General features: G+C 41.6%; 1 protein-coding gene across 10 annotated transcripts in view; it reads right to left on the bottom strand.

Annotated features, from left to right (window-relative positions):
* C4H20orf194 (chromosome 4 C20orf194 homolog) overlaps positions 1-13,012 on the bottom strand; it is a 74,837-nt gene that overhangs the window by 20,479 nt on the left and 41,346 nt on the right. For all 10 annotated transcript variants that reach the window (XM_032684814.1, XM_032684806.1, XM_032684807.1 and 7 more), the window contains exons 21-27: positions 10,469-10,572; positions 7,505-7,651; positions 3,959-4,047; positions 3,632-3,730; positions 3,269-3,386; positions 2,229-2,317; positions 851-1,009 (exon numbers count right to left, since the gene is read on the bottom strand). In XM_032684814.1, the coding sequence (XP_032540705.1) occupies positions 851-1,009; positions 2,229-2,317; positions 3,269-3,386; positions 3,632-3,730; positions 3,959-4,047; positions 7,505-7,651; positions 10,469-10,572 (805 nt within the window). The remainder of the gene's footprint in view (positions 1-850; positions 1,010-2,228; positions 2,318-3,268; positions 3,387-3,631; positions 3,731-3,958; positions 4,048-7,504; positions 7,652-10,468; positions 10,573-13,012) is intronic.

The raw sequence follows: 13,012 nt of genomic DNA, 5'->3' as shown, positions 1-13,012 counted from the left end.
GTACCAATATCCAGCTATCCAGAAAGGATGGAAAACCTCCAATTAGCTGTCCCTGAAGCCACTGCTGCCACAGAATATCAGTTATTTTGCACATTCCTGGACTTTACACCACTCTGAGTAAAAAAAAAAAATGTAAATGTGGCTCTAAACGGAAAAAAAAGGATGATTTTTGGCACTATCAGAATGGTTTATAATGAAGAAAATGCTGAGCTCCATGTAGTGAAACAGATGAACACTTTGAATCCTGGGAAGCAAAACCATTCCAGTCAGGTCAGGGTGTGTTGGTCAGTTTGTGTCACCTTATAATGACTCAGAAACAGAGGGGGAAAACTTGCTGCAGGTGATCCTGGTTCTCAAATGCTACCCTGGAGATGGAAATGTCAAACAGAGGTGGCTCAGAGTCTTCACCTTTATTCCACAAGAGAACTGGCATTTCTCAGAAACATGTTAATAAGTGTTACTCCAATATCACCTCTTTCATCAGGCAAAGAGTTCTGACAGCCCTGATCTGTGCTGGCAGCTCCAGAGGGCACAGCCATGGAATCACAGGAGGGTTTGGGTTGGAAGGGACTTTAAAGATCATCCAGTGCCACCCCCTGCCATGGGCAGGGACACCTTCCACTAGCCCAGGTTGCTCCAACCTGGCCTTGGACACTTCCAAAGGAGCAACAACCAATAACATCAAGAGGTGCAGAACAGCTGGGTTTAGTACACACATAAAACAGAATTCCCAGGGTGCCACACTGGAGCTCAGAATTTTAAAGGGAAAGTTTAAAAATGCCTGGGAAATAGGTAGGGAATAGAAAAATCCCTCTTTCTCTGCAACATTCCCACAGTTTCAAACACTTACCCCTGCAGGACCACCAGGAGCCTCTTGTTCTTTTTGGAGAACATGGACTGACGGCCCCCGAGGTTCTGCTGAGCCTCCAGGACCCCGGACAGGTACCTCTGGAAGTGGGTGGCACTGAAACATTCTGGACTATCCATGGTTTGCCTATAAACAATCCACCTAAACAACAGCAAACAAGGAAAGGGGTTCGTGTTCTGTGACATAACATTTCTGTTCTCTTTTTATTTTGAACCAACAGACCTAAAATAAATTTGGCAACCCCAAGATTTCACATCTCTCACCATCTCATCACCAGCTCATTCCACTTGATCATGTGGGAAAGGGGGATTTACTTGGCTTTCTGTCCTTTCCAGCACAGGAACATTCTTTACATCAGTGCCACAAGGTTGTTTGTTTTTTTTTTTTGGTTGGTTGTTTTTTTTAATAAAAACATGTTGAACAGCTTTTTTTCAAAGCTGTGCATCACAGCAGTAATTGTGATCACTGTCAGCGATGCAGTAAACATCAAAAATGATACAAATCCAATTCAGAAGACTCTGGGCATGAAAATATTTCACTGCAAAAATGGAAAACAGCACTGACATTTGCAGGAAACGTGAGGAAATGTGTTATTACACAACCTTCAAAAGTCACCTTGCCCTATAACAGAACCACAAAACTCCCCTGAATCAACTTGATAATATCAGGACGCTGAGTTAAAAGTGAAAAACATGCAGAACACGACTAAGATGAAATGCTGAGGTGTTTGGCTGCAAGATTTAAAAGGATAACAATGGTTTCTTTTGATTTTCCAGAAGCTCTATCAACACACAGAATGAAAAAATTCCTCCTGTAGATTTATCTTATTGCCACACAATAATGTCCTGAATGCACCTCCTGCTCCTGCAGAACAGAAATCAGGACACATTAAAAACAAGGATTGCCAGGAGAGTCTTTTCCCCAAAAAAAGGAAGCCCTTCACTCATTTCCTTCAAGTTGTGGCACCTTCTATTGTTGCTTAAGGCAGGATTCATTTGGCCCTTCTGAGATTATTCCTGACTGTTGTAACCTCAGTGGTATTCCAGGTACACGTGAGATCTGCAGGGATTCCTGTGGTTTTCCTAACATGGAACAGCAACAAAGACACCTCCTGGGCTATTTTTTCTGTCTGAATATCTAAAATTGAAGGGCAAATCTACCTGGAAACACAGTTAAGTGAGATACCTTAAGTCATAAAAATGAAGTAACAGACCCTACAGGACCTGAAAAATATTTATTGACTTTATTCTTATAACAGTTCTCTTTGCAAATTAGAAACGAGGTTTAAAAATAACAATTAAACATGGATAATTTAATCAGGTTGTTTTTTGGTGATTAATATAACCAGGACTGCACAAACCTTCCATACTCCTTGGTAAAGGTGACAAGGAAAGCACAGAGATCACTGGAACGACACCCTGGGAGCCCAGTGAGGATGGTGATGATCACCTGGAAAACAGGGAACAGGGAAGAAGGGGACAACTCCAACATCAGCAGTGAGTTACAACAATTAAACACTCCCAAGGCTTCTATTTTGATAAAGTCTTAAGTCTAAACACAAAATGAAGTGACAGTAACCACAGAAACACTGGAAAAGACACCAAATAGTTTGTTTTCTCGGATGAAAAGGGCACATTCAAACACATTTTTCTTTCTTTTTTAAACACACTCAGTCAAACCAACCTTAAAATTAGATTTAAAATCATTCTCAAGTGTTTATGAATTAAGTGTCAGTAGGGTCTCTGAAGCAGATCCCAGGAAATGAGTGCCACCACACTGCAATATTCCAAGAGAATTATATTCCTGCTGCTTTGACTTGGTTGCTTTCAGCAGGTTTCAAATGCTGGGATGTTACAAGGAAATATTTTCTCTGAAAATGCTATTTAAAGCAGGCCTTAAGTTGACCAATTGTTACTGCCCCTATAGAGAAAGGAGTGTTCTACAGATAATATCAGCAAATGTTAAATATCATGTGCTCCCTCCATGCTATTTAAAGGACTTTTATGTTCCAGAGAACAATTCAGTTAAATTATGCAGCAATTCATAAAAACAAGCTGCTGCTTTAGGGCCAAGTCTCTCTGGACAGAAGAGAAAACTTGAAGATTTACACCTCATTTTCTGCCTCTACTTCACCAGCCTCAGAAGACATTTGTACTTCCAAAAGTTTGTTTAAGTGGGAAAAAAACCTAAATACGTAACCAGGACAATTATTCTTATTCTAAGAAACCAGTTCAGTGCGAGCTGGTGGTGCTGGAGGAGGAGGCAGAGCATGGCTGGACATACAGCAGTGCTTTTATTACACTAATGGCAACATTTATTAAATATTCTACACTAAGAATTATTGTTGAGTTCATATTGAATTATTATTATTATTATTATTATTATTATTGTTGTCCTCACCTTCTCACTCTCTGCTTTGCTCTCAGGAGTGGTTTCTGACTGTTGCAACAAAACAGGGAGATGTGCCCTCACCACTGGCTTGTTGCTGACGCTGCTGATGGTGAAATGTCTCACAAACCTTGCGAAAATAAAAGGTTTTATTTTCTTTACAACCACGAGCAAAAGATTTCATTCGTAAAAACAGCCGGGAAATCGCTAAAATAAGATTATCCAAAGGTCAAACTAGGGAGGAAAGAATTCATCTCACAGCAGAATGATTTAAGAATCATTTAATAGGCAATTTTTAGATGACTACACGTACTAAAATAATTTGGTATCGTTTCTGACAAAACTCAGCCCCACAACACAGAAATAACTTCTCACCTCTCCAATTCTGGAAGGGCAGCGGATAATTTCAGCTCCCTGCATCTTTCCCCAGAAGGAAAAGACAAGGCATTGAAGAGCTTCTGAACACTGGAATGCCTAAAAGAAGCAAATTAATTAATTAATTAGTTAAAGGAGAAACCTAAATATTTATGTTCTTTAAACCACATGGCTACATGTTAAGTAGTACAAAAAAAATAAAAAGAGTGTTGCACTAAGAAGGCAACGATTCTTTTTTTAATTTTTATCCAAATCAATGAGTACCAGCATTTTTCTGACTGTAGCACATGGTTTATGTGGAATTGCACTGCACTGGCATCAACTTACATTCTCTTTTGTTCCACAGACAGGAATTCTTCCTGGACAACCCTTAAAGATAATCCTGAGCTTGTCTGGTTTTGCCACAAGGAGAAAACCTGGAATGAAGCAGAGCTGGGTATGAGCATCGTTATTGTCCCAAATTTGCTTTCCACTTGTTCAGGGATTGCTTTTGCTCACATTTTCACTGGCCATGAAATACTGCACAATACTGGGTTTGCTGCAAGAATTCCCCAGAGAAGCTGTGGTTGCCCCTGGATCCCTGGAAGTGTCCAAGGCCAGGCTGGATGGGGCTTGGAGCAACCTGGGCTAGTGGAAGGTGACCCTGCCCATGGCAGGGGATGGAATGAGATGATCTTTAAGGTCCCTTTCCAACCCAAACCATTCCATGAATTCAAATGATGGCAAAAGTCTCCACAGATCAGATTTTGTGACCTCTGTGGCTGGGCTGGAACTGCTTCAAGAAGTAACTTCACTGAAACACTTTAGTTTTCCCCGATAAAAATGTAGGTGTTTATAACCCAAGTGCTGAACAGCAAGAATTGAATTAATTCAAGTCTCTTTTAAGTCCTATTATCATTTTCATGAGGTAAGACTGCAGCAAACATTTCTAGACACTTAAGAAAAACTCTGCTCCTTCCCAAAAGCAAAGGGAGCCCTTCATTCCTCCAGGGAGTGATGTTTTGGCTCCCATCCCATTGCTCCAGCCAAGGCACATTAATCTGACTGGCACTGTGAACCTAGAAATCAGATTCAGATGAATCACACAGTCAGTGCTCCGTATTTCCCTTCTTTTCCTAAGGAAAAAGGCAACAGCCATTGTCATTTCTCACAATAACTTTCTGCGAGACAAAACAACTTGGAGGGGAGACAACTGCTTCCCATTAACAAATCAGCATCCCAAACACCAGGGTAGGAGATAAAAAACCATCAGAATAAAAGATCTTTCTGATCTTAACAAAGCCAATATTGCCCGTGCAGAAAGATCCAGGCAACCCCAAAAAAAAAAAAAACAGCCACTTCAAAAGATGTAGGAGAGACTAAAAGAAATGCCTGGAAGGGATGGGAAGAAGGGAAAATTGTATTCTGGAGGAGGAAAAGGGCTGGGGATGAAGTGAAAACACAGGTCAGGCACAAGAGCTGCTGTGGCTTTAGAGAAGGTGGAGAAAACAAGGGAAATCAACACATCCCAAAGCCTGAACAAATCTTCCTCCCTTATCCATCAGAGGGAGGATGTGAAAGGTTTTGTCCCATTTTCAAAGGGTTTGTAAAAATCCAGATTTCAGCTCTGTGTGCTCAAAATCCTGCCACCACCTCAGTTTTTAACAAACCCAGGTCTGCAGGAACAGGTAACTGCCATTCCCTATTTCCAGGAAGCTCGGAATAATCCAAGCACAGTAAGGGAGGTATGATGATTTAGAAGAGTAAAACCAGCACCTCCATCTTAGTGAATCTCTGTGAGACTTCAAGGGCACGTGGATTTATAGAAAGAATTTTGGTGCAAACCAATAAACACCTGAAGGTAAATACTGACAAACCACAACAATGAGTTTCCACGGCTCACACAGTCGGGGGCACTCCACCTGATGGAGAGGTTTTATTCAGGAGGGAACATCTTTAAGACAAAAGGATTTGTTTTATTGACTTGAATTTTAGCAAAGCAACTTGGTGTGGGGCCAGATGAGAAACTTCACCTGCAGAAATTGAACCCCTGTGTGGCAAAAAAAGTGAATTCAAAGGAGGACAGGGATATAAACAGCTCCCAGAAAAAGTAGCAGAGGCTGGGGAAGTCCAGCAGCAGAGTTGTTCAGGGAATGCCCTGGGATATCCTTTGCAATGAATTTGGGAGGCTGAAGTGAACTGAGAGCATTTTGGGGAGCTAAGCTGGGAGATGCCTCATAGAACAGTAAATTTAAGAATGCGAGAAACATTCTGGGAGGAAATGGAAGGAAAAATAAGAGGAAGGTAAGTATGAAAGGAAGGAATGTTTCTAAAATCAGCTGGAATATCAGTGGGCAAAAGAGGAAGGACCTGAAGGTCTGTGAATCTGTGAATCCAAGGCAGCAGTGAAAAGTAAAGGCAAACCAAGGGGATCTCAGAACATTTTCAGAGCAGGGAATTGTTAATGCCTCTGTACAGGAAACAAACCCCCTCATCTATGATTCTGTGATCTCAGACACTGCACACAGTTTGGATGTCTACAGCCAAAAAAAAAAAAAAGATCAAAAGAAAAGCACTACAACATTCAGAAGAAAAGAGAACTTTTTATAGGCACAGATTAAAAAGGATCTGGTTTTATTTTATTAGGCCAAAGAAGGCAGAAAGAATAGGTCTGAAATTTCTGGATATCTCAAGGGTGTGTGCTGGGAGAGGAGAGAAAAATAAAACAAGATATAAAAGCAGAACTCATAAAATAGGCTGAAAATCCCAAACCAAACAAACAAATTCCCAGCCATTCACAGAGTGGAACAGCGGGAAGAATTTAAACACTTAAGATAAAAGCAGGGGACATTTTATGGTGCCATTAATACTTCCAGTGGGGACTACTCACTGAGCTAGGTGGTCTTTCCCAGTCCAGTGTGATGATCACATCCTAAAAAGCCCTTGTGAAGTCCTAAAATCTCCAGGCTCGTTTCCTCAAAAGCACCATTGTTCCAAAGCTGGGTTTATTAAAAGCCTCTGCAGCACTCTGAATGAAGCCAATCCATTTAGGGAATAACACAGTGCCACATGGGAGACTTAAAGCCTTCCACAGAACTTCCCTAAGAACAGGGATCCCAAAGTGTCTGACCACAAAAAAAAAACCCCCACACAATAGAACCTCTGCCACTCCATGGAATTGCTGCAGCCAACGACACACATGGAAATGCAGCTCCCAGGAAAGGAGCCCTTGGAGTAGGCAAAGGGAAGCACATGGGGAGCATTAAACTGCACAAACACCACCCACCCTAGAAATCCAGACAGAATTTCAGGCTTCTCACACATGCAAGTTCCTGAGATCAGGAGCAATAACACTCCTGGGAAGGTCTAGTCCTTGATAAGCTTGAGTTTGCAAGGCAGATGCCACAGGTCACACAAAGAATCAGAGTTCCCAGTTGGAAGAAAGACTCTGCAGATCCCAAAGCAGCAGATTTTATATTGATTCTACGATGAAAAGGTTTTGTTTGTGAAGCCTGATGAAAGAAAAGCCTTCAATTTTAACTCTTCCTGTATTTACTCATCAGGCAACAAGCTTTAGTGGCTCAATTTATGTGAGACATAAACTCCTTCTCTCAAACTTAGTTAATACAGGCACCAAACTCACCCTTCTGTCTCCTCTTAAACATGGTAATTATGGGGTTCTCCATAATTTATATATTATTTTATATATCACTATGATTGCATTTGGCTTCATTTTACCCCCTGGAGCCTCTTTATCATAAATATTCTGAGGTGGTTTTTTTTCTTTAAAAGCTAAAAAAATTTCGTCCCGTTGAATTTCAAACTTCGAGAAATATAAGACTGACAATACAAGAACTTAAGAAAAGCTTACCAATCTTTTTTTTTTTCCTTTACCTGTGAGTAAAAAGCTTTATAAATCTTTCTTTTGGGGAAAAGTGCAATCATCAGAAAGTTGTTCTGGGTATGGAATTCAACTGGGAGGTGAGGAAGCAGGGAACTTTTGAAGTCTATGAAGAGAGCAGCAACAACACTGTTCGAATCCTAGAAATGGGAAAAACAGGACAAGTTATCATTAACAGTTCTTGAAAGTGAAAAAAAGGCTTCAGGCATTAAACAGCAGAGATGAGAAAAAAAAAACCTGTTACAGTCACCCCCAGGCATAAAGAGCTGGGCATTCCTGAGTTTCCATGGCACAGGGATGGAGCACAAGGGTCAATTGAAGCCACTTACAGCCCCCCTGAATTCCTACTCTGCAGCTCCTGGAGATATCAGAAGCTTAAAATAAAGGATTTGAGATGCTTCTAAACACCTAAGTTTTGCCTTGTCTTGAAAAGAAAAGTTTGTGTTTTAATATCTGCTCTTCCCCCCTTCAAAAAAAAATAGACCTTTCTTCTGTTATGCTTCTTCATCCACACCCACATGCCTCTGACACAGACACCACATGGAGAATGAATGAAATGCCACCTAAAATGACTTAAATGCTTCAAAATAACTAAAAAGATTGGAAGTTTGGTGCTACTGCAAACTTTCTGCACCACGCTCTTGAGTTTCTGACCTGAGAGGAGCTGTTCTGGCACAAGACACAACTCTGAGGCCTGTCATTCAAAGTGCAGCTCACTTGCATGCTGGAAGTGCCCCTTTTCTCTCAGATTGTTCACTGAGCACAAGTTCTACTAAATTTCTTGCTTTTTTTATCTGAATTGTCTTCACCTGAAGCCCACAAGTTGTGTCTCCCTCAGAAGCACTGAACTCAGGTTGCCTGATTTTTGTTCTATAAAACACTGAGCCTTGGGTTTTTTGGGGTTGTTTTTTTGTTTGTTTTTCCCAGATTAGATGCCCCATCCCTGGAAGTGTCCAAGGCCAGGCTGGACAGGGCTTGGAGCAACCTGGGCTAGAGGAAGGTGTCCTTGCCCATGGGAAGGGGTTGGAACTGGATGAGCTTTAAGGTCCCTTCCAACCCAAACCATTTCCACGATTCTGTGATTCTGGATTTCAAGACAGGCTCAAGCTTTGACCTGTAACTCTATTCACACCCAAGTCTTAGAAAATCAGGACAATTTGCCAGCATGAAACATCCCTGGGAAACAGGGATTCCATGCCTTAGGGTTCAAACCAGAAAGTGAACGTCATCCACCTCCCTGTCAACAGAACTGGGCAAGGAACTCAATGTACTAATTCTGGAGAAGAAAAAGCTCAAGTTGGGGAACTGTTACATAAGAACTGGTATCAATTCAGAGACATTTGCAAACAGAATCTTCATGCTTTGCTGACCGAGGGATTAATTATAAAAATAATCCTCTCAAAGTCACTGAGGTGAGTGAGGAACATACAAAAAATACTCTCCTAAGAGAGAACAATTTCTCCTAAGAGAAAATGGCTTTTGGGACTAAGAACCCACAGATCCTGGATTCTGCAGAGATTTCCTGGGATGTGGCTGAAAGGCCAACTCATACACCTGTGAATTGTCCAACAAATGTGCTCCTCCTCCTGGAAAACATTTGGGGTTCCACAAAATTGAAAAAAGCTGAAAAGCAGCAGCAAATATCCCCACGGACATGATGTTAAAAGGATCAGGTTCCAAGTTTTACAAGATGTTAATGGTGTGAAATCTAAATATTGCTTGGTAATATCTGCTGATGAATGGCCAAAATCCACTCTGCATCCATGTCCATGAGCCTCTAGGATTTCAGGAGCTCAGGAGCAGCTCTGTGCCCAGTTTCTTTGTGTTGAAGCAAAAGTGCAGATATTTTCAAGTTAAAAAGCAGAACATGGTGACAGAGCTGCTAAAAACCTGCACTTTGCATCACTTCAAGCCTCTGTACCTTTTATTTGAATCCCAGCATTAAATTATCCTTTCTTTTTCCATTAATACTGTTGCAGTAACTCTTGGAAAAAAGGAAGTAACAATTACCCTGCTTCTCCTGTCGCTTCTGAGCAGATCAAACCCTCCACCCTTGCATTATGCCAAGTCAGTAGAACAATAATATTCTCTCTGTCAAGGCTCAGCCTCACACAAAAATCTGGCACCAGTTCAGCAGGGATGGCCAGGTCCCAGAAATAGGAAGCTTTCTGAAAGTGAGTGTCTTGACTCAAACAATAGAAGGAAGGTCAGTGTTAAAATAGCTTCTTAAACTACAAGGGGCAGCCCGTGATGTCCAAGGAAAGGCAGCTGAGGTGAGATTCCCTGGGCTGGGATGTGTTTGGATCACACACTGGGGTTGTGTTTCACTGCTTTCCTGGATTAGAGGATGAAATCATACATGGAGGTACCTGAACAAAAGAGAAACTAAAGGAAATTGGGTTTGTTCCCACTTTAGGAAACAGTAACCAACCCAAATAATCTCTTTTGCACTCTGAAGAAGTGATAGTTTAAACCCAGAGTGTCTGCCTTGAGCAGGAAAAATCAGCTGAGCTGCCACCACGGACCTCTCAGTTCCCACTGAGCCACAACAAGTGATATTAGAATATAGTGTGAATAAAAGGCAGCATTTCACCCTCCCAAACACCACATGACACCAGAACACCTCGACCTTTCCTCTGTCCATCCCTCCACACTGGTGGATGTTTTATGAATGTCACGCTCTGCAATTTTTCCTTTAATCAAAAGCAATTTTCACACTATTAACACCAAACTGCTCACCCAGATTAACACAAAATTCCCTCCTCTTTTCTCACTAATCACTGATTTGTTAAGTCAAGCAGCACCACAAGTGTGGGGATTTGCATCAGTTATTACAGTTGTACAGACACAGGTAAAAACTGAAATAAGAAACAGGGCTGAAACAGAGATTTTGCAGCAGAATTATTGTTAAAGATTGATAAAGAGTTGATGGCAGTAAAACCAGAGCAAACACTCACCCCATCATAGAGGGAGATGGAACTCATGTGGCTCTTGGAAATGGAAATGCTGCCGTGGTGGGGATGAGCAAAGAGGATGCCATCAGAAAAGAAGTACAGTTTACCTACAATTTGAGAGGAAAAGGATTTATATTAGTTATATATCAATATTTCAGCACCTTGTGATGAATGTCATTCCTTTCTGAGGAAAAAAAGAAATCCATGTTCCTGCAGGATTTTGGTTTTTATATATCACTACGATTGCATTTGGCTTCATTTTACCCCCCTGGAGGCTCTTTATCATAAATATTCTGAGGTGTTTTTTTTTTCTTTAAGAGCTAAAAAAATTCCATCCTGTTGAATTTCAAACTTCCAGAAATATAAGACTGACAACACAAGAATTTAAGAAAAGCTTACATCCCAAATAACTCAAAATTTAAACACTGAACAAATAGTTTAAGTGGCAAAATCAAACACTGTTTAAGTTTGATTTAGAGGGAAAAAATTAACTAAAAAAATTAAATTTTAAATTAAAAATTAACCCGGAATTTAAACTGAAAAGTTAATTTTAAAATTGAAACAATGTTTAAATATTCCACTTCGACATTTATAACATTTAAATTTTGGCTCTTAACAAACCTGCATGAAGGAGAGCAGCTGGAAATGAGAAACAGCAAGGCTGGGTGGGGTAATGGATAAAAGAAAATTCCATCAAAGTGTTAGAAACTGGTATCAGCAAACAGCTGATTTCTGACAGGCTTCAGAAAGCCACAAACAAATGTCTGAGCAGGGGCTGCCAGCTGGCCCTCTGCATTTAAAAGCAGCATCACATCCCACACAGGGAAGTTTGTGAGTCAGCAAAAGGGAAAAGTTAAATATTTTCTTTAAAGAAAAAAGAAAAAAATAAACAGGTTTTGCTCGGTTACATTTCCAAAAAAAAAAATCAAAGTAACTAAAATATATGGCTGAAAGTGCCTGCACAGCTCCCTGAACAAGGCTGGGAGGAAATAATAAAGAATCGAAGATGTTTTCCTCTTGGAATGGCAGCTTGGGATGAGATCTTCAAAGTTGTTCAGTATTAAGGTTCTGTTTTAATGAAAATGGCCTTAAGCTGAAGGAGAGCAGGGTTAGATGGATATTGGGAAGGAATTCCTGGCTGGGAGGGTGGGGAGGCCCTGGCTCAGGTTTCCCAGAGAAGCTGTGGCTGCCCCTGGATCCCTGGAAGTGTCCAAAGCCAGGTTGGAGCAACCTGGGCTAGTGGGAGGTGTCCCTGCCCATGGCAGGGGGTGGAATCAGCAGGATTGACAGTCCCAACTCAACCCATTCCATGATTCTGGAGCCCCTCTGCTCTGGAGCCAGGCTGGGAGAGCTGGGGGGGTTCTCCTGGAGAAGAGAAGGCTCCAGGGAGAGCTGAGAGCCCCTTGCAGGGCCTAAAGGGGCTCCAGGAGAGCTGGAGAGGGACTGGGGACAAGGCATGGAGGGACAGGACACAGGGAATGGCTTCACACTGGAAAAGTGAAGATTTAGGTTGGATATTGGAAAGAAATCCTTCCCTGTGAGGGTGGTAAGAAACTGGAATAAATTTCCCAGAGAAGCTGCGGCTGCCCCTGGATCCCTGGAAGTACCCAAGGCCAGGTTGGAGCAACCTGGGCTAGTGGAAGGTGTCCCTGCTCATGGCAGGGGGTGGGACTGGATGGGCTTTAAAGTCCCTTCCCACCCAAACCATTCCATGATTTTATGCACCTTTTGCACCCAATAGTGCCAGACCACAGAGCTGCAACCTCAGCAGCGCCCAAATTTGAGCACAACAAAAAGGGAACCAGCTCAACTTCATTTTCACTTGAGAGCCAAGAAAATCCCTCACCCACTGACATAACCCCTCACTCACACAACGGTCCTGATACCCCCTGTTGGAACTCTCCAACCTAGAAGTTATCAAGACATTTAACTCCATAAATCTCCCCCCCTCAAAAAAAAAAAATAAAAGGGAATAAGTAAATTGCTCCACTGGGGCACAAACAGCAAATTTTAACAGAGCCAAAAAAATGCCACCCTTATCTCGTTACTTACTGAGTGAACAAGTGCCCACAGCAAAACAGTTAAATATCATATTCTGCATGAAGATTTTTGCTTTAAAATCTGGTCAGTTGGAGCAAAAGCAGATTCCTCTAAGTGACAGTTGCTTTTTAATTGCCTTGTACCTCATTATTTATCCTGGACGCCACATGGCATAAGTACAAAGCTGAAAATTCTCCTCTGAAGATCATCAGCTCGTGCTGAGAACTTCATGTCAGACATTCATCATCTCTGTTGTACATCAGCACTGACACAACTGCACATTCTCTGTACATTGGAATATCAAATATCAGGCCTTAAAAATATCTATTGGTTCAAGGTACAAGGGAGGGAGTGAGGGAAGTGAGGGAAAACCTTCCCAGCAACCCAAATTGTCTGTAGTTGCATTACTGGGACATTCACGTTCCCTTAAGCTCTTGAAGGAAAAGGTGCCAAAAGAGGAGGAATAATCCAAGATTCCTGTGAGTAATTTTGTGTCAGAAAGCAGTA

The sequence above is a fragment of the Chiroxiphia lanceolata genome, chromosome 4, assembly GCF_009829145.1.
Source record: "Chiroxiphia lanceolata isolate bChiLan1 chromosome 4, bChiLan1.pri, whole genome shotgun sequence".
In the NCBI taxonomy this organism is placed as follows: Eukaryota; Metazoa; Chordata; class Aves; order Passeriformes; family Pipridae; genus Chiroxiphia; species Chiroxiphia lanceolata.
The sequence above is the reverse complement of the archived record's forward strand: the minus strand, read 5'-3'. Positions and strand labels throughout refer to the sequence as shown.